This window comes from Patagioenas fasciata, chromosome 29, assembly GCF_037038585.1.
Source record: "Patagioenas fasciata isolate bPatFas1 chromosome 29, bPatFas1.hap1, whole genome shotgun sequence".
NCBI classification, from domain to species: domain Eukaryota; kingdom Metazoa; phylum Chordata; class Aves; order Columbiformes; family Columbidae; genus Patagioenas; species Patagioenas fasciata.
In genome coordinates this window covers 5,658,482-5,677,418 of record NC_092548.1, presented here as the reverse complement: position 1 = coordinate 5,677,418, position 18,937 = coordinate 5,658,482, and the positions used below count along the sequence as shown (strand labels likewise).

At 60.2% G+C, this 18,937-nt stretch overlaps 1 protein-coding gene across 1 annotated transcript in view; it reads right to left on the bottom strand.

The window, feature by feature from the left end:
• POLR2A (RNA polymerase II subunit A) overlaps nt 1–18,937 on the bottom strand; it is a 75,693-nt gene that overhangs the window by 14,311 nt on the left and 42,445 nt on the right. The window contains exons 18-23 of the mRNA XM_065859058.2: nt 14,643–14,748; nt 12,476–12,681; nt 9,635–9,859; nt 5,495–5,741; nt 1,767–1,867; nt 1,579–1,683 (exon numbers count right to left, since the gene is read on the bottom strand). Of these exons, the coding sequence (XP_065715130.2) occupies nt 1,579–1,683; nt 1,767–1,867; nt 5,495–5,741; nt 9,635–9,859; nt 12,476–12,681; nt 14,643–14,748 (990 nt within the window). The remainder of the gene's footprint in view (nt 1–1,578; nt 1,684–1,766; nt 1,868–5,494; nt 5,742–9,634; nt 9,860–12,475; nt 12,682–14,642; nt 14,749–18,937) is intronic.

The window sequence follows — 18,937 nt, the reverse complement described above, 5'->3', positions numbered from 1 at the left end:
GCTCCTCAAGGACCATTGGTGGTCCCAGAACCCATTGATGGTCCCAGCACCCACAAGAGCACCCATGGGTGCTCCTGGGCACCCTGGGACCCATGGCCCTTCCCACAGCTCCACCAGTGTCACCATGGGCACCCTGGGGGGCTCAATGGAGGGAGAAGTTCCAAGTGCTCCTCAAGGACCATTGGTGGTCCCAGCACCCACATGAGCACCCATGGGTGCTCCTGGGCACCCTGGGACCCATGGACCTTCCCACATCTCCACCAGTGTCACCATGGGCACCCTGGAGAACTCAATGGAAGGAGAAGTTCCGAGTGCTCCTCAAGGATCATTGGTGGTCCCAGAACCCATTGGTGGTCCCAGCACCCATGGGTGCTCCTGGGCACCCTGGGACCCATGGCCCTTCCCACAGCTCCACCAGTGTCACCATGGGCACCCTGGAGAACTCAATGGAAGGAGAAGTTCCGAGTGCTCCTCAAGGATCATTGGTGGTCCCAGCACCCATGGGTGCTCCTGGGCACCCTGGGACCCATGGACCTTCCCACATCTCCACCATGGGCACCCTGGAGAACTCAATGGAAGGGGAAGTTCCAAGTGCTCCTCAAGGACCATTGGTGGTCCCAGAACCCACATGAGCACCCATGGGTGCTCCTGGGCACCCTGGGACCCATGGACCTTCCCACATCTCCACCAGTGTCACCATGGGCACCCTGGAGAACTCAATGGAAGGAGAAGTTCCGAGTGCTCCTCAAGGATCATTGGTGGTCCCAGCACCCACATGAGCACCCATGGGTGCTCCTGGGCACCCTGGGACCCATGGACCTTCCCACAGCTCCACCAGTGTCACCATGGGCACCCTGGAGAACTCAATGGAAGGAGAAGTTCCGAGTGCTCCTCAAGGATCATTGGTGGTCCCAGCACCCATGGGTGCTCCTGGGCACCCTGGGACCCATGGACCTTCCCACATCTCCACCATGGGCACCCTGGAGAACTCAATGGAAGGGGAAGTTCCAAGTGCTCCTCAAGGACCATTGGTGGTCCCAGAACCCACATGAGCACCCATGGGTGCTCCTGGGCACCCTGGGACCCATGGACCTTCCCACATCTCCACCAGTGTCACCATGGGCACCCTGGAGAACTCAATGGAAGGAGAAGTTCCGAGTGCTCCTCAAGGATCATTGGTGGTCCCAGCACCCACATGAGCACCCATGGGTGCTCCTGGGCACCCTGGGACCCATGGACCTTCCCACAGCTCCACCAGTGTCACCATGGGCACCCTGGGGGGCTCAATGGAAGGGGAAGCTCCGAGTGCTCCTCAAGGACCATTGGTGGTCCCAGAACCCATTGGTGGTCCCAGCACCCACATGAGCACCCATGGGTGCTCCTGGGCACCCTGGGTCCACTCCAGACACCCATGGACCTTCCCACAGCTCCACCAGTGTCACCATGGGCACCCTGGGGGGCTCAATGGAGGGAGAAGTTCCGAATGCTCCTCAAGGACCATCGGTGTTCCCAGCACCCATTGGTGGTCCCAGCACCCATTGGTGGTCCCAGCACCCACGGGTGCCCCGCGGCGCCCACCTTGCTGATCTGCTCGATGCCCTGCAGCGTCATGTCGGTCAGCATGTTGGACTCGATGCAGCGCAAGAAGACGTCGTCGTCCATCTTGTCCACCACCTCCTCCTCCTGGGGGACACGGGGGGTGAGCACACAGCACCCATGGGTGCCCCCCCACCCAAAAAAGCACCCGTGGGTGCTCCCGGCCCCACCTCCTGCATCTTGTTCTCGTCGCTGTTCATGATGCGGATGCGCAGCACCAGCTTCTCCGCGTTGTCGTCGTTGAAGATGCAGTTGAGGTCGTCACCGAACCCTGCGGGGGGACACCCGGGTCACCCCGACACCCAAAGCACCCCCCCAAGTCACCCCTGGACACCCAAACCCACCCCGAGACACCCAAAGGTCACCCAAAGCCATCCCGAGACACCCAAATCCGCTCTGAGATGCCCAAATCAGCCCCTCAAATCACCCCTTGAGACAACCAAAGGTCACCCAAACGCACCCTGAGACACCCAAAGGTCACCCTGAGACACCCAAAGGTCACCCTGAGACACCCAAACCCACCCCGAGACACCCAAAGGTCACCTTGAGACACCCAAAGGTCACCCCGAGACACCCAAAGGTCACCCTGAGACACCCAAAGGTCACCATGAGACACCCAAAGGTCACCTTGAGACACCCAAAGGTCACCCTGAGACACCCAAACCCACCCCGAGACACCCAAAGGTCACCATGAGACACCCAAAGGTCACCTTGAGACACCCAAAGGTCACCCAAACCCACCCCGAGACACCCAAAGGTCACCCTGAGACACCCAAACCCACCCCGAGACACCCAAAGGTCACCCTGAGACACCCAAACCCATCCCGAGACAACCAAAGGTCACCATGAGACACCCAAACCCACCCCGAGACACCCAAAGGTCACCCAAACCCATCCCGAGACACCCAAATCCGCTCTGAGATGCCCAAATCAGCCCCTCAAACCACCCCTTGAGACAACCAAAGGTCACCCAAACGCACCCTGGGACACCCAAACTCACACCCTGAGTCACCCAAAGGTCACCCTGAGACACCCAAACCCACCCCGAGACACCCAAAGGTCACCATGAGACACCCAAACCCACCCTGAGACACCCAAAGGTCACCCAAACCCATCCTGGGACACCCAAACCCAACTCCCGAGACACCCAAAGGTCACCCTGAGTCACCCAAACCCATCCTGAGACACCCAAAGGTCACCCTGAGACACCCAAACCCACCCCGAGACACCCAAAGGTCACCCAAACCCATCCCGAGACACCCAAATCCGCTCTGAGATGCCCAAATCAGCCCCTCAAACCACCCCTTGAGACAACCAAAGGTCACCCAAACGCACCCTGGGACACCCAAACTCACACCCTGAGTCACCCAAAGGTCACCCTGAGACACCCAAACCCACCCCGAGACACCCAAAGGTCACCATGAGACACCCAAAGGTCACCTTGAGACACCCAAAGGTCACCATGAGACACCCAAAGGTCACCTTGAGACACCCAAAGGTCACCCAAACCCATCCCGAGACACCCAAACCCACCCCGAGACACCCAAAGGTCACCATGAGACACCCAAACCCACCCCGAGACACCCAAAGGTCACCATGAGACACCCAAAGGTCACCATGAGACACCCAAACCCACCCCGAGACACCCAAAGGTCACCCAAACCCATCCCAAGACACCCAAACCCACCCCGAGACACCCAAAGGTCACCCTGAGACACCCAAACCCACCCCGAGACACCCAAAGGTCACCCAAACCCATCCCAAGACACCCAAACCCACCCCGAGACACCCAAAGGTCACCCAAACCCATCCCAAGACACCCAAACCCACCCCCCAAGACAACCAAAGTACCCCCTGAGACACCCAAACCACCCCGAGACACCCAAAGGTCACCCAAACCCACCCTCAGACATCCAAAGGTCACCCTGAGACACCCAAGTCTGCCCCAAAGGTCCCCAAAGAGCCCCCCAGATGCCCTCAAGGGTCACCCAAGACCCCCCAAGGACCCCCCAAAACCCTCCGTGATCAACCAGGACCCCCCAAACGCCCCTCAGATGCCTTCAAGACTCAACCAAGAGCCCCCAAACCCCCCTTAGATGCCCTCAAGACTCAACCAAGAGCCCCCAAACCCCCCTTAGATGCCCTCAAAACTCAACCAAGAGCCCCCAAACCCCCCTTAGATGCCTTCAAGACTCATTCAGGACCCCTGAACCCCCATAGGACTCAATGAAGACCCCCAAACCCTCCATAGATGCCCTCAAGACTCATCCAGGACCCCTGAACCCCCCATAGGACTCAATGAAGAGCCCCCAAACCCCCCTTAGATGCCTTCAAGACTCAACCAAGAGCCCCCAAACCCCCTCAAGACTCAACCAAGAGCCCCCAAACCCCCCTTAGATGCCTTCAAGACTCAACCAAGAGCCCCCAAACCCCCCTTAGATGCCTTCAAGACTCAACCAAGAGCCCCCAAACCCCCCTTAGATGCCTTCAAGACTCAACTAAGAGCCCCCAAACCCCCCTTAGATGCCCTCAAGACCCATCCAGGACCCCTGAACCCCCCATAGGACTCAAGGAAGAGCCCCCAAACCCCCCTTAGATGCCCTCAAAACTCAACCAAGAGCCCCGAAACCCCCCTTAGATGCCCTCAAGACTCATCCAGGACCCCTGAACCCCCCATAGGACTCAAGGAAGAGCCCCCAAACCTCCCTTAGATGCCCTCAAGACTCAACCAAGAGCCCCCAAACCCCCCTTAGGTGCCTTTAAGACTCAGCTAAGAGCCCCCAAACCCCCCTTAGATGCCCTCAAGACTCATCCAGGACCCCTGAACCCCCCATAGGACTCAATGAAGAGCCCCCAAACCCCCCTTAGATGCCCTCAAGACTCAACCAAGAGCCCCCAAACCCCCCTTAGATGCCCTCAAGACTCAACCAGGACCCCTGAACCCCCCATAGGACTCAATGAAGAGCCCCCAAACCCCCTCAAGACTCAACCAAGAGCCCCCAAACCCCCCTTAGATGCCTTCAAGACTCAACCAAGAGCCCCCAAACCCCCTCAAGACTCAACCAAGAGACCCCAAATCCCCCTTAGATGCCTTCAAGACTCAACCAAGAGCCCCCAAAGCCCCCTTAGATGCCTTCAAGACTCAACCAAGAGCCCCCAAACCCCCCTTAGATGCCCTCAAGACTCATCCAGGACCCCTGAATCCCCCATAGGACTCAATGAAGAGCCCCCAAACCCCCCTTAGATGCCTTCAAGACTCAACCAAGAGCCCCCAAACCCCCTCAAGACTCAACCAAGAGCCCCCAAACCCCCCTTAGATGCCTTCAAGACTCAACCAAGAGCCCCCAAACCCCCCTTAGATGCCCTCAAGACTCAACCAAGAGCCCCCAAACCCCCCTTAGATGCCTTCAAGACTCAACCAAGAGCCCCCAAACCCCCTCAAGACTCAACCAAGAGCCCCCAAACCCCCCTTAGATGCCCTCAAAACTCAACCAAGAGCCCCGAAACCCCCCTTAGATGCCCTCAAGACTCATCCAGGACCCCTGAACCCCCCATAGGACTCAAGGAAGAGCCCCCAAACCTCCCTTAGATGCCCTCAAGACTCAACCAAGAGCCCCCAAACCCCCCTTAGGTGCCTTTAAGACTCAACTAAGAGCCCCCAAACCCCCCTTAGATGCCCTCAAGACTCATCCAGGACCCCTGAACCCCCCATAGGACTCAATGAAGAGCCCCCAAACCCCCCTTAGATGCCCTCAAGACTCAACCAGGACCCCTGAACCCCCCATAGGACTCAATGAAGAGCCCCCAAATCCCCTCAAGACTCAACCAAGAGCCCCCAAACCCCCCTTAGATGCCCTCAAGACCCACCCAGCACCCCCGCTGTCCCCCCCAGACCCACCGGCGTTGATCTTCTCGGCGATCTGCTCCATGGTGAGCTTGCGGTCCGTCATGTGCTTGCGGTCGAGCTCCACGCGCAGCAGCCACGGGGAGATGCGGCTGACGTCGAAGTCGGGCATCTCGTAGTAGACGTTGACCCACTCCTGGTCCTCGGCCACCACCGTGCTCTGCGGGTTGGGGTCGTAGTAGATGGCGGTGTTGGCCGTCACCTTGCGGAGGGTGGTGTGTTCCAGGCGGCACAGGATGTCCTGAGGGGACAACGGGGTGACGTGGGGACACGGTGAGGGGGTGGGACATGGGGAAATGGGGACCACAAACCACACTCAGATGTTCTCAAGGTTCTTGGAGAACATCCTGAAGTCTCTTTGTGGTCATCCAGGAGCCCAAAGCCCCCTTAGATGCCCTCAAGACTCATCCAGGACCCCCAGACCCCACTTAGATGCCTTCAGGACTCAACCAAGAGACCCCAGACCCCCCTTAGATGCCTTCAAGACTCACCCAGGATCCCTGAACCCCCCATAGGACTCAATGAAGAGCCCCCAAACCCCCCTTAGATGCCCTCAAGACTCAACCAAGAGCCCCCAAACCCCCCTTAGATGCCTTCAAGACGCATCCAAGAACCCCAAACCCCCTCAAGACTCAACCAAGAGCCCCCAAACCCCCCTTAGATGCCCTCAAGACTCAACCAAGAGACCCCAAATCCCCCTTAGATGCCTTCAAGACTCATCCAAGAACCCCAAACCCCCTCAAGACTCAACCAAGAGCCCCCAAACCCCCCTTAGATGCCCTCAAGACTCAACCAAGAGCCCCCAAACCCCCCTTAGATGCCTTCAAGACTCATCCAAGAACCCCAAACCCCCTCAAGACTCAACCAAGAGCCCCCAAACCCCCCTTAGATGCCCTCAAGACTCAACCAAGAGACCCCAAATCCCCCTTAGATGCCTTCAAGACTCAACCAAGAGCCCCCAAACCCCCCTTAGATGCCTTCAAGACTCAACCAAGAGCCCCCAAACCCCCCTTAGATGCCTTCAGGACTCAACCAAGAGCCCCCAAACCCCCCTTAGATGCCCTCAAGACTCAACCAAGAACCCCAAACCCCCTCAAGACTCAACCAAGAGCCCCCAAACCCCCCTTAGATGCCCTCAAGACTCAACCAAGAGCCCCAAATCCCCCTTAGATGCCTTCAAGACTCAACCAAGAGCCCCCAAACCCCCTCAAGACTCAACCAAGAGCCCCCAAACCCCCCTTAGATGCCTTCAAGACTCAACCAAGAGCCCCCAAAACCCCCTTAGATGCCTTCAGGACTCAACCAAGAGCCCCCAGACCCCCCTTAGATGCCCTCAAGACTCAACCAAGAGCCCCCAAACCCCCCTTAGATGCCTTCAAGACTCAACCAAGAGCCCCCAAACCCCCTCAAGACTCAACCAAGAGCCCCCAAACCCCCCTTAGATGCCCTCAAGACTCAACCAAGAGCCCCCAAACCCCCTCAAGACTCAACCAAGAGCCCCCAAACCCCCCTTAGATGCCCTCAAGACTCATCCAAGAACCCCAACCCCCATCAAGGCTCAATGAAGAGCCCCCAAACCCCACCCAGATGCCCTCAAGGCTCAACCACGACCCCAAACCCCCCTCAGATGCCCTCAAGGTTCTTGGAGAAGCTCCTGAAGGCCCTTTGTGGTCATCCAGGAGCCCAAACCCCCATCAAGACTCAATCAAGAGCCCCCAAGCCCCTCAAGATGCTCTCAAGACTCATCCAGGACCCCCAAACATCCCCCAGATGGGAAGAACATGGGATGGAGAACATGGGGAGAACACGGGATGGAGAATGTGGGGAGAACACGGGATGGAGAACATGGGGAGAACACGGGACGGAGAACATGGGGAGAACACGGGATGGAGAACATGGGGAGAACATGGGGAGAACATGGGATGGAGAACATGGGGAGAACACGGGATGGAGAACATGGGGAGAACACGGGACGGAGAACATGGGGAGAACACGGGATGGAGAACATGGGGAGAACATGGGGAGAACATGGGATGGAGAACATGGGGAGAACACGGGATGGAGAACATGGGGAGAACATGGGATGGAGAACATGGGGAGAACACGGGATGGAGAACATGGGGAGAACATGGGATGGAGAACATGGGGAGAACACGGGATGGAGAACATGGGGAGAACACGGGATGGAGAACATGGGGAGAACATGGGATGGAGAACATGGGGAGAACATGGGATGGAGAACATGGGATGGAGAACATGGGGAGAACACAGGATGGAGAACATGGGGGGAACACAGGATGGAGAACATGGGGGGAACACGGGATGGAGAACATGGGGGGAACACGGGATGGAGAACATGGGGAGAACACGGGATGGAGAACGTGGGGAGAACACAGGATGGAGAACATGGGGAGAACACGGGATGGAGAACATGGGGAGAACACGGGATGGAGAACATGGGGAGAACACAGGATGGAGAACATGGGGAGAACACGGGATGGAGAACATGGGGAGAACATGGGATGGAGAAGGTGGGGAGAACACAGGATGGAGAACATGGGGAGAACACGGGATGGAGAACACGGGATGGAGAACATGTGGAGAACACAGGATGGAGAACATGGGGAGAACACAGGATGGAGAACATGGGGAGAACACGGGATGGAGAACATGGGGAGAACATGGGACGGAGAACATGTGGAGAACACGGGATGGAGAACATGGGGAGAACACGGGATGGAGAACATGGGGAGAACACGGGATGGAGAACATGGGGAGAACACGGGACAGAGAACATGGGGAGAACACGGGACGGAGAACATGGGGAGAACACGGGATGGAGAACATGGGGAGAACACGGGATGGAGAACATGGGGAGAACACGGGATGGAGAACATGGGGAGAACATGGGACGGAGAACATGGGGAGAACACGGGATGGAGAACATGGGGAGAACACGGGATGGAGAACATGGGGAGAACATGGGATGGAGAACATGGGGAGAACATGGGATGGAGAACATGGGGAGAACATGGGATGGAGAACATGGGGAGAACACGGGATGGAGAACATGGGGTGAACATGGGATGGAGAACACGGGGAGAACACGGGATGGAGAACACGGGGAGAACACGGGATGGAGAACACGGGGAGAACATGGGATGGAGAACATGGGGAGAACACGGGATGGAGAACATGGGGAGAACACGGGATGGAGAACATGGGGAGAACACGGGACGGAGAACATGGGGAGAACACGGGATGGAGAACATGGGGAGAACGTGGGATGGAGAACATGGGGAGAACGTGGGATGGAGAACATGGGGAGAACACGGGATGGAGAACATGGGGAGAACATGGGATGGAGAACATGGGGAGAACATGGGATGGAGAACATGGGGAGAACACGGGACGGAGAACATGGGGAGAACACGGGACGGAGAACATGGGGAGAACACGGGATGGAGAACATGGGGAGAACACAGGATGGAGAACATGTGGAGAACACGGGACGGAGAACATGGGGAGAACACAGGATGGAGAACACGGGGAGAACATGGGATGGAGAACATGGGGAGAACACAGGATGGAGAACATGGGGAGAACATGGGATGGAGAACATGGGGAGAACACGGGATGGAGAACATGGGGAGAACAGGGGATGGAGAACATGGGGAGAACATGAGATGGAGAACATGGGTGTGGAGGAAATGAGAAGAATATGGGGATGGAGAACATGGGAAGAAGATGGGGATGGAGAACGTGAAGAACATGGGATGGAGAACATGGGGAGAACACGGGATGGAGAACATGGGGAGAACATGGGGAGAACATGGGATGGAGAACATGGGGAGAACACGGGATGGAGAACATGGGGAGAACACAGGATGGAGAATATGGGGAGAACATGGGGAGAACATGGGATGGAGAACATGGGGAGAACACGGGATGGAGAACATGGGGAGAACATGGGGAGAACACGGGATGGAGAACATGGGGAGAACACGGGATGGAGAACATGGGGAGAACACGGGATGGAGAACATGGGGGGAACACGGGATGGAGAACATGGGGAGAGCAGGCGCTGGTGGCCCCACGGAGCAGCCGGGCCCGTCCCCGTGTCCCCGGTCCCACCTTGGCGCGCTCGGCGTCGCGGGCGCTCTGGCCCAGCAGGAACACGGTGAGCGAGGGCGTCTTGGGCTTCTTGGAGATGTTGATGAGCTCCTTGAGGCGCGGGACGCCCAGCGTCACGTTCTTGGCCGACACCCCCGCGTAGTGGAAGGTGTTGAGGGTCATCTGGGTGGCCGGCTCGCCCAGGGACTGCGCCGCCAGCGCCCCCACCATCTCCCCGGGGTGCGCCTGGGGACACGGGGGACACGGGGGTCAGGGGACCCCATAGACCCCACATCTGACCCCATAAACCCCCATAGACCCCATAGACCCCACCATCTCCCCGGGGTGCGCCTGGGGACACGGGGGTCAGGGGACCCCATAGACCCCACATCTGACCCCATAAACCCCCACAGACCCCATAGACCCCACCATCTCCCCGGGGTGCGCCTGGGGACACGGGGGACACGGGGGACACGGGGGTCAGGGGACCCCATAGACCCCCATAGACCCCACATCTGACCTCATAAGTCCCCATTGACCCCATAAACCCCCATAGACCCCACCATCTCCTTGGGGTGCGCCTGGGGACACAGGGGTCAGGGGACCCCATAGACCCCCACAGACCCCACATCTGACCCCATAAACACCATAGACCCCATAAACCCCCATAGACCCCACATCTGACCCCATAAGCCCCCATTGACCCCATAAACCCCCATAGACCCCACATCTGACCCCATAAGCCCCCATAGACCCCACCATCTCCCCGGGGTGCACCTGGGGACACGGGGGGACACGGGGGTCAGGGGACCCCATAGACCCCCACAGACCCCACATCTGACCCCATAAACCCCCATAGACCCCACATCTGACCCCATAAGCCCCCATTGACCCCATAAACCCCCACAGACCCCACCATTTCCCCAGGGTGCACCTGAGGGGACAGGGGGGACCCAGCCCCCCAGACTCCCGATGGCCTGGTTGAACTTGGACTCGATCTCCCCCAGCAGCCATTGAAGGCCCCGTGTGCCCCCAGATCTACCACAGACCCCCAGGTCTATCATAGACCCCCAGGTCCACCCAAGACCCCCAGGTCTACCCCAGACCTGACCCCAGACCTGACTCCAGCCCCCCAGGTCTATCCTAGACCCCCAGGTCTATCATAGACCCCAGACTCACAATGGCCTGGTTGAACTTGGACTCGATCTCCCCCAGCAGCCATTGAATGTCCCGTGTGCCCCCAGGTCTACCATAGACCCCCAGGTCTACCATAGACCCCCAGGTCTATCCCAGACCCCCAGGTCTATCCTAGACGCCCAGGTCTATCATAGACCCCCAGGTCTACCCCAGACCTGACCCCAGACCTGACTCCAGCCCCCCAGGTCTATCCTAGACCCCCAGGTCTGTTCTAGACCCCAGACTCACGATGGCCTGGTTGAACTTGGACTCGATCTCCCCCAGCAGCCATTGAAGGCCCCGTGTGCCCCCAGGTCTACCATAGACCCCCAGGTCTATCATAGACCCCCAGACCTGACCCCAGACCTGATCCCAGCCCCCCAGGTCTATCCTAGACCCCCAGGTCTATCATAGACCCCAGACTCACGATGGCCTGGTTGAACTTGGACTTGATCTCCCCCAGCAGCCATTGAAGGCCCCGTGTGCCCCCAGGTCTACCATAGACCCCCAGGTCTGTTCTAGACCCCAGACTCACGATGGCCTGGTTGAACTTGGACTCGATCTCCCCCAGCAGCCATTGAAGGCCCCATGTACCCCCAGATCTACCATAGACCCCCAGGTCTATCCCAGACCCCCAGGTCTATCATAGACCCCCAGGTCTACCCCAGACCCCCAGGTCTACCCCAGACCTGACCCCAGACCTGACTCCAGCCCCCCAGGTCTATCCTAGACCCCCAGGTCTATCATAGACCCCAGACTCACGATGGCCTGGTTGAACTTGGACTCGATCTCCCCCAGCAGCCATTGAAGGCCCCGTGTGCCCCCAGGTCTACCATAGACCCCCAGGTCTATCATAGACCCCCAGGTCCACCCCAGACCCCCAGGTCTACCCCAGACCTGACCCCAGACCTGACTCCAGCCCCCCAGGTCTATCCTAGACCCCCAGGTCTATCATAGACCCCAGACTCACGATGGCCTGGTTGAACTTGGACTTGATCTCCCCCAGCAGCCATTGAAGGCCCCGTGTGCCCCCAGGTCTACCATAGACCCCCAGGTCTATCCCAGACCCCCAGGTCTACCATAGACCCCCAGGTCTGTTCTAGACCCCAGACTCACGATGGCCTGGTTGAACTTGGACTCGATCTCCCCCAGCAGCCATTGAAGGCCCCGTGTGCCCCCAGGTCTATCCTAGACCCCCAGGTCTATCCCAGACCCCCAGGTCTACCATAGACCCCCAGGTCTGTTCTAGACCCCAGACTCACGATGGCCTGGTTGAACTTGGGCTCGATCTCCCCCAGCAGCCATTGAAGGCCCCGTGTGCCCCCAGATCTGCCATAGACCCCCAGGTCTATCATAGACCCCCAGGTCTACCCCAGACCCCCAGGTCTACCCCAGACCTGACCCCAGACCTGAGCCCAGCCCCCCAGGTCTATCCTAGACGCCCAGGTCTATCATAGACCCCAGACTCACGATGGCCTGGTTGAACTTGGACTCGATCTCCCCCAGCAGCCATTGAAGGTCCCGTGTGCCCCCAGGTCTATCCTAGACCCCCAGGTCTGTTCTAGACCCCAGACTCACGATGGCCTGGTTGAACTTGGACTCGATCTCCCCCAGCAGCCATTGAAGGCCCCGTGTGCCCCCAGGTCTACCATAGACCCCCAGGTCTATCATAGACCCCAGACTCACGATGGCCTGGTTGAACTTGGACTCGATCTCCCCCAGCAGCCAATCGAAGGCCTCCCCGCTGAGCCGGAACTCCTCGGCCATGCGGCGGCTGCAGAGCGTGGAGCGCAGGTGGATGTTGAAGAGCAGCGTCGCGTTCTCCTGCGCCTGCCGGCTCAGCGGGTCCTCCCCGTTCACGATCACCAGCTTGCGGCTCAGCTCCTTCACCCCTGCGACAAAAAACGGGGGTCACGGGGGGCAATGGGGTCCCCAGAACCCTCCTGGGTGGGGTTGCGCTTCAGTGAGTCCCCCCAAACCTTCCTGGAGGTCCCCAAGTCCCCAGAACCTTGTTGGGGTCCATCAAGTCCCCCAGAACCTTATTGGGTGGTGTTGGGGTCCATCAGGTCCCCCAGAACCTTAATGGGTGGTGTTGGGGTCCATCAGGTCCCCCAGAACCTTATTGGGTGTTGTTGGGGTCCATCAGGTCCCCCAGAACCTTACTGGGTGTTGTTGGGGTCCATCAGGTCCCCCAGAACCTTATTGGGTGGTGTTGGGGTCCATTGAGTCCCCCAGAACCTCATTGGGTGTTGTTGGGGTCCATCAGGTCCCCCAGAACCTCCTTGGGTGGTGTTGGGGTCCATCAAGTCCACCAGAAGCTTCTGGGGGGTCCTCAAGTCCACCAGAAGCTTCTTGAGGGTCCCCAAGTCCCCAGAATCTTCTTGAGGTCCATCAGGTCCCCCAGAACCTTATTGGGTGTTGTTGGGGTCCATCAGGTCCCCCAGAACCTCCTTGGGTGGTGTTGGGGTCCATTGAGTCCCCCAGAACCTCCTTGGGTGGTGTTGGGGTCCATTGAGTCCCCCAGAACCTCCTTGGGTGTTGTTGGGGTCCATCAAGTCCCCCAGAACCTCCTTCGGTGTTGTTGGGGTCCATCAGGTCCCCCAGACCCTTATTGGGTGGTGTTGGGGTCCATCAAGTCCACCAGAAGCTTCTTGAGGGTCCCCAAGTCCCCAGAATCTTCTTGAGGTCCATCAGGTCCCCCAGAACCTCATTGGGTGGTGTTGGGGTCCATCAAGTCGCCCAGAACCTTATTGGGTGGTGTTGGGGTCCATCAAGTCCCCCAGACCCTTATTGGGTGGTGTTGGGGTCCATCAAGTCCACCAGAAGCTTCTGGGGGGTCCTCAAGTCCACCAGAAGCTTCTTGAGGGTCCCCAGGTCCCCAGAATCTTCTTGAGGTCCATCAGGTCCCCCAGAACCTTATTGGGTGTTGTTGGGGTCCATCAGGTCCCCCAGAACCTTATTGGGTGTTGTTGGGGCCCATCAGGTCCCCCAGAACCTTATTGGGTGTTGTTGGGGTCCATCAAGTCCCCCAGAACCTTATTGGGTGTTGTTGGGGTCCATCAGGTCCCCCAGACCCTTACTGGGTGGTGTTGGGGTCCATTGAGTCCCCCAGAACCTTCTTGGGTGGTGTTGGGGTCCATCAGGTCCCCCAGAAGCTTCTTGAGGGTCCCCAGGTCCCCCCAAACCATCCTGGGGGTCCCCAACTCCCTCCCCACTGAGACCTTCTGATCCACCAGTGGGGCCTCCCCATGTCCCCCATGACTTTGGGGACCCCCCATGACATTAGGGACCCTCCCATGACATTGGGGACCCTCCCCCGGATTTGGGGACCCCCCCATGACTTTGGGGACCTTCCCCTGGATTTAGGGACCCCCCCATGACTTTGGGGACCCCCCCATGACTTTGGGGACCCTCCCTCAGACTTAGGGACTCCCCATGACTTTGAGGACCCTCCCCCAGACTTGGGGACCCCCCCATGATTTTGGGGACCCCCCATGACATTGGGGACCCTCCCATGACTTTGGGGACCCTCCCCAAGACTCGGGGACTCCCCACGACTTTGAGGACCCTCCCCAAGACCTGGGGACTCCCCATGACTTTCAGGACCCTCCCCCAGACCTGGGGACCCCCCCATGATTTTGGGGACCCCCCATGACATTGGGGACCCTCCCATGACTTTGGGGACCCTCCCCAAGACTTGGGGACTCCCCACGACTTTGAGGACCCTCCCCCAGACTTGGGGACCTCACCATGAATTTGGGGACCCCGCCCCAGACTTGGGGACCCCCCCATGACTTTGGGGACCCCCCCATGACTTTGGGGACCCCCCCATGATTTCGGGGACCCCACTCACCCTCCACCACCTTGACGGGGTGCAGGTCGGAGGGGAGGCGCGAGTTGATGTGAAAGATCTTCTGTGCATTCCAGATCATGCGCAAGAGGTTGCAGGGGAGCACCACCTGGGGGAAACACCCCGAAAACGGGGGTCAGAACCCCGAAAATGGGGCTCGGCACCCAAAAAATGAGACTCGGCACCCCAAAAATGGGGTAGGACCCCAAAATGGGGGGTTTAGGGTCACCTCGTTGTCCCTGGTGGGGACAATGAGTCAGGAGCTGGTGGGACGTCCCCATGGACATTGGGGTGCAGGATGGGGGTGGTGGCATCTTAGGGGGTTTTGGGGTGTCCTGGGGTGTCCCAGGGGGTTCTGGGGTGTCCCAGGGGGTGTCCCAGGGGGTTTTGGGGTGTCCAGGGGGGTTTTGGGGTCACCTCGCTGTCCCCGATGGGGAAGATGACCCAGGAGCTGGTGGGATGTCCCCATGGACACTGGGGTGCAGGATGGGGGTGGTGGCATCTTGGGGGGTTTTGGGGTGTCCTGGGGTGTCCCAGGGGGCTTTGGGGCACCCTGGGGTCTTCTGGGGTGTCCTGGGGGGTGTCCTGAGGGTTTTGGGGGTGTCCTGGGGGGTTCTGGGGTCACCTTGGTGTCCTTGGTGGGGACAATGAGCCAGGAGCTGGTGGGACGTCCCCATGGACATTGGGGTGCAGGATGGGGGTGGTGGCATCTTGGGGGGTTTTGGGGTGTCCTGGGGTGTCCCAGGGGGTTCTGGGGTGTCCCAGGGGGTGTCCAGGGGGATTTTGGGGTGTCCAGGGGGGTTTTGGGGTCACCTCGCTGTCCCTGGTGGGGACAATGAGCCAGGAGCTGGTGGGACGTCCCCATGGACATTGGGGTGCAGGATGGGGGTGGTGGCATCTTGGGGGGTTTTGGGGTGTCCTGGGGTGTCCCAGGGGGTTCAGGGGTGTCCCATGGGGTGTCCAGGGGGGTTTTGGGGTGTCCTGGGGGGTTCTGGGGTCACCTCGCTGTCCCTGGTGGGGACAATGAGCCAGGAGCTGGTGGGACGTCCCCATGGACATTGGGGTGCAGGATGGGGTTGGTGGCATCTTAGGGGGTTTTGGGGTGTCCTGGGGTGTCCCAGGGGGTTCTGGGGTGTCCCATGGGGTGTCCAGGGGGGTTTTGGGGTGTCCATAGGGGTTTTGGGGTCACCTCGCTGTCCCAGGTGGGGACAACGAGCCAGGAGCTGGTGGGACGTCCCCATGGACATTGGGGTGCAGGATGGGGGTGGTGGCATCTTAGGGGGTTCTGGGGTGTCCTGGGGTGTCCAGGGGGGTTCTGGGGTGTCCCATGGGGTGTCCAGGGGGGTTTTGGGGTCACCTCGCTGTCCCTGGTGGGGACAATGAGCCAGGAGCTGGTGGGACATCCCCATGGACATTGGGGTGCAGGATGGGGGTGGTGGCATCTTAGGGGGTTTTGGGGTGTCCTGGGGTGTCCCAGGGGGTTCTGGGGTGTCCCAGGGGGTTTTGGGGTGTCCCAGGGGGTTTTGGGGTCACCTCGCTGTCCCAGGTGGGGACAATGAGCCAGGAGCTGGTGGGACGTCCCCATGGACATTGGGGTGCAGGATGGGGGTGGTGGCATCTTGGGGGGTTTTGGGGTGTCCTGGGGTGTCCCAGGGGGTTCTGGGGTGTCCCATGGGGTGTCCAGGGGGGTTTTGGGGTGTCCAGAGGGGTTTTGGGGTCACCTCGCTGTCCCTGGTGGGGACAATGACCCAGGAGCTGTTGGGACGTCCCCATGGACATTGGGGTGCAGGATGGGGGTGGTGGCATCTTGGGGGGTTTTGGGGTGTCCTGGGGTGTCCCAGGGGGTTCTGGGGCACCCTGGGGTCTTCTGGGGTGTCCCATGGGGTGTCCTGAGGGTTTTGGGGGTGTCCTGGGGGGTTTTGGGGTCACCTTGGTGTCCCTGGTGGGGACAATGAGCCAGGAGCTGGTGGGACGTCCCCATGGACATTGGGGTGCAGGATGGGGGTGGTGGCATCTTGGGGGGTTTGGGGTGTCCTGGGGTGTCCCAGGGGGTTCTGGGGTGTCCCATGGGGTGTCCAGGGGGGTTTGGGGGTGTCCAGGGGGGTTTTGGGGTCACCTCACTGTCCCTGGTGGGGACAACGAGCCAGGAGCTGGTGGGACGTCCCCATGGACATTGGGGTGCAGGATGGGGTTGGTGGCATCTTAGGGGGTTTTGGGGTGTCCTGGGGTGTCCCAGGGGGTTCTGGGGTGTCCTGGGGGGTGTCCTGAGGGTTTTGGGGTGTCCAGAGGGGTTTTGGGGTCACTTTGCTGTCCCTGGTGGGGACAATGAGCCAGGAGCTGGTGGGACGTCCCCATGGACATTGGGGTGCAGGATGGGGGTGGTGGCATCTTGGGGGGTTTTGGGGTGTCCTGGGGTGTCCCAGGGGGTTTTGGGGCACCCTGGGGTCTTCTGGGGTGTCCTGGGGGGTGTCCTGAGGGTTTTCGGGGTGTCCTGGGGGGTTTTGGGGTCACCTTGCTGTCCCTGGTGGGGACAATGAGCCAGGAGCTGGTGGGACGTCCCCATGGACATTGGGGTGCAGGATGGGGGTGGTGGCATCTTAGGGGGTTTAGGGGTGTCCTGGGGTGTCCCAGGGGGTTCTGGGGTGTCCCATGGGGTGTCCAGGGGGGTTTTGGGGTGTCCCGGGGGGGTTTTGGGGTCACCTCGCTGTCCCTGGTGGGGACAATGAGCCAGGAGCTGGTGGGACGTCCCCATGGACATTGGGGTGCAGGATGGGGGTGGTGGCATCTTAGGGGGTTTTGGGGTGTCCTGGGGTGTCCCAGGGGGTTCTGGGGTGTCCCGGGGGGTGTCCAGGGGGGTTTTGGGGTGTCCAGAGGGGTTTTGGGGTCACTTTGCTGTCCCTGGTGGGGACAATGAGCCAGGAGCTGGTGGGACGTCCCCATGGACATTGGGGTGCAGGATGGGGGTGGTGGCATCTTAGGGGGTTTTGGGGTGTCCTGGGGTGTCCCAGGGGGTTCTGGGGTGTCCCAGGGGGTGTCCCAGGGGGTTTTGGGGTGTCCAGGGGGGTTTTGGGGTCACCTCGCTGTCCCTGGTGGGGACAATGAGCCAGGAGCTGGTGGGACGTCCCCATGGACATTGGGGTGCAGGATGGGGGTGGTGGCATCTTGGGGGGGTTTGGGGTGTCCTGGGGTGTCCCAGGGGGTTCTGGGGTGTCCCGGGGGGTGTCCAGGGGGTTTTGGGGTGTCCTGGGGGGTTCTGGGGTCACCTCGCTGTCCCTGGTGGGGACAATGAGCCAGGAGCTGGTGGGACGCCCCCATGGACATTGGGGTGCAGGATGGGGTTGGTGGCATCTTAGGGGGTTTTGGGGTGTCCTGGGGTGTCCCAGGGGGTTCTGGGGTGTCCCGGGGGGTGTCCAGGGGGGTTTTGGGGTGTCCAGAGGGGTTTTGGGGTCACTTTGCTGTCCCTGGTGGGGACAATGAGCCAGGAGCTGGTGGGACGTCCCCATGGACATTGGGGTGCAGGATGGGGGTGGTGGCATCTTGGGGGGTTTTGGGGTGTCCTGGGGTGTCCCAGGGGGTTCTGGGGTGTCCCATGGGGTGTCCCGGGGGGTTTTGGGGTGTCCAGAGGGGTTTTGGGGTCACCTTGCTGTCCTTGGTGGGGACAATGAGCCAGGAGCTGGTGGGACGTCCCCATGGACATTGGGGTGCAGGATGGGGTTGGTGGCATCTTAGGGGGTTTTGGGGTGTCCTGGGGTGTCCCAGGGGGTTCTGGGGTGTCCCATGGGGTGTCCAGGGGGGTTTTGGGGTGTCCAGGGGGGTTTTGGGGTCACCTCGCTGTCCCTGGTGGGGACAATGAGCCAGGAGCTGGTGGGACGTCCCCATGGACATTGGGGTGCAGGATGGGGGTGGTGGCATCTCAGGGGGTTTTGGGGTGTCCTGGGGTGTCCCAGGGGGTTCTGGGGTGTCCCGGGGGGTGTCCCAGGGGGTTTTGGGGTGTCCCAGGGGGTGTCCTGGGGCGTCCCCATGGCCATTGGGGTGCAGGATGGGGGTGGTGGCATCTTAGGGGGTTTTGGGGTGTCCTGGGGTGTCCCAGGGGGTTCTGGGGTGTCCCAGGGGGTGTCCTGGGGGGTTTTGGGGTCACCTTGGTGTCCCTGGTGGGGACAATGAGCCAGGAGCTGGTGGGACGTCCCCATGGACATTGGGGTGCAGGATGGGGGTGGTGGCATCTGGGGGGGTTTTGGGGTGTCCTGGGGTGTCCCAGGGGGTTCTGGGGTGTCCCGGGGGGTGTCCCGGGGGGTTCT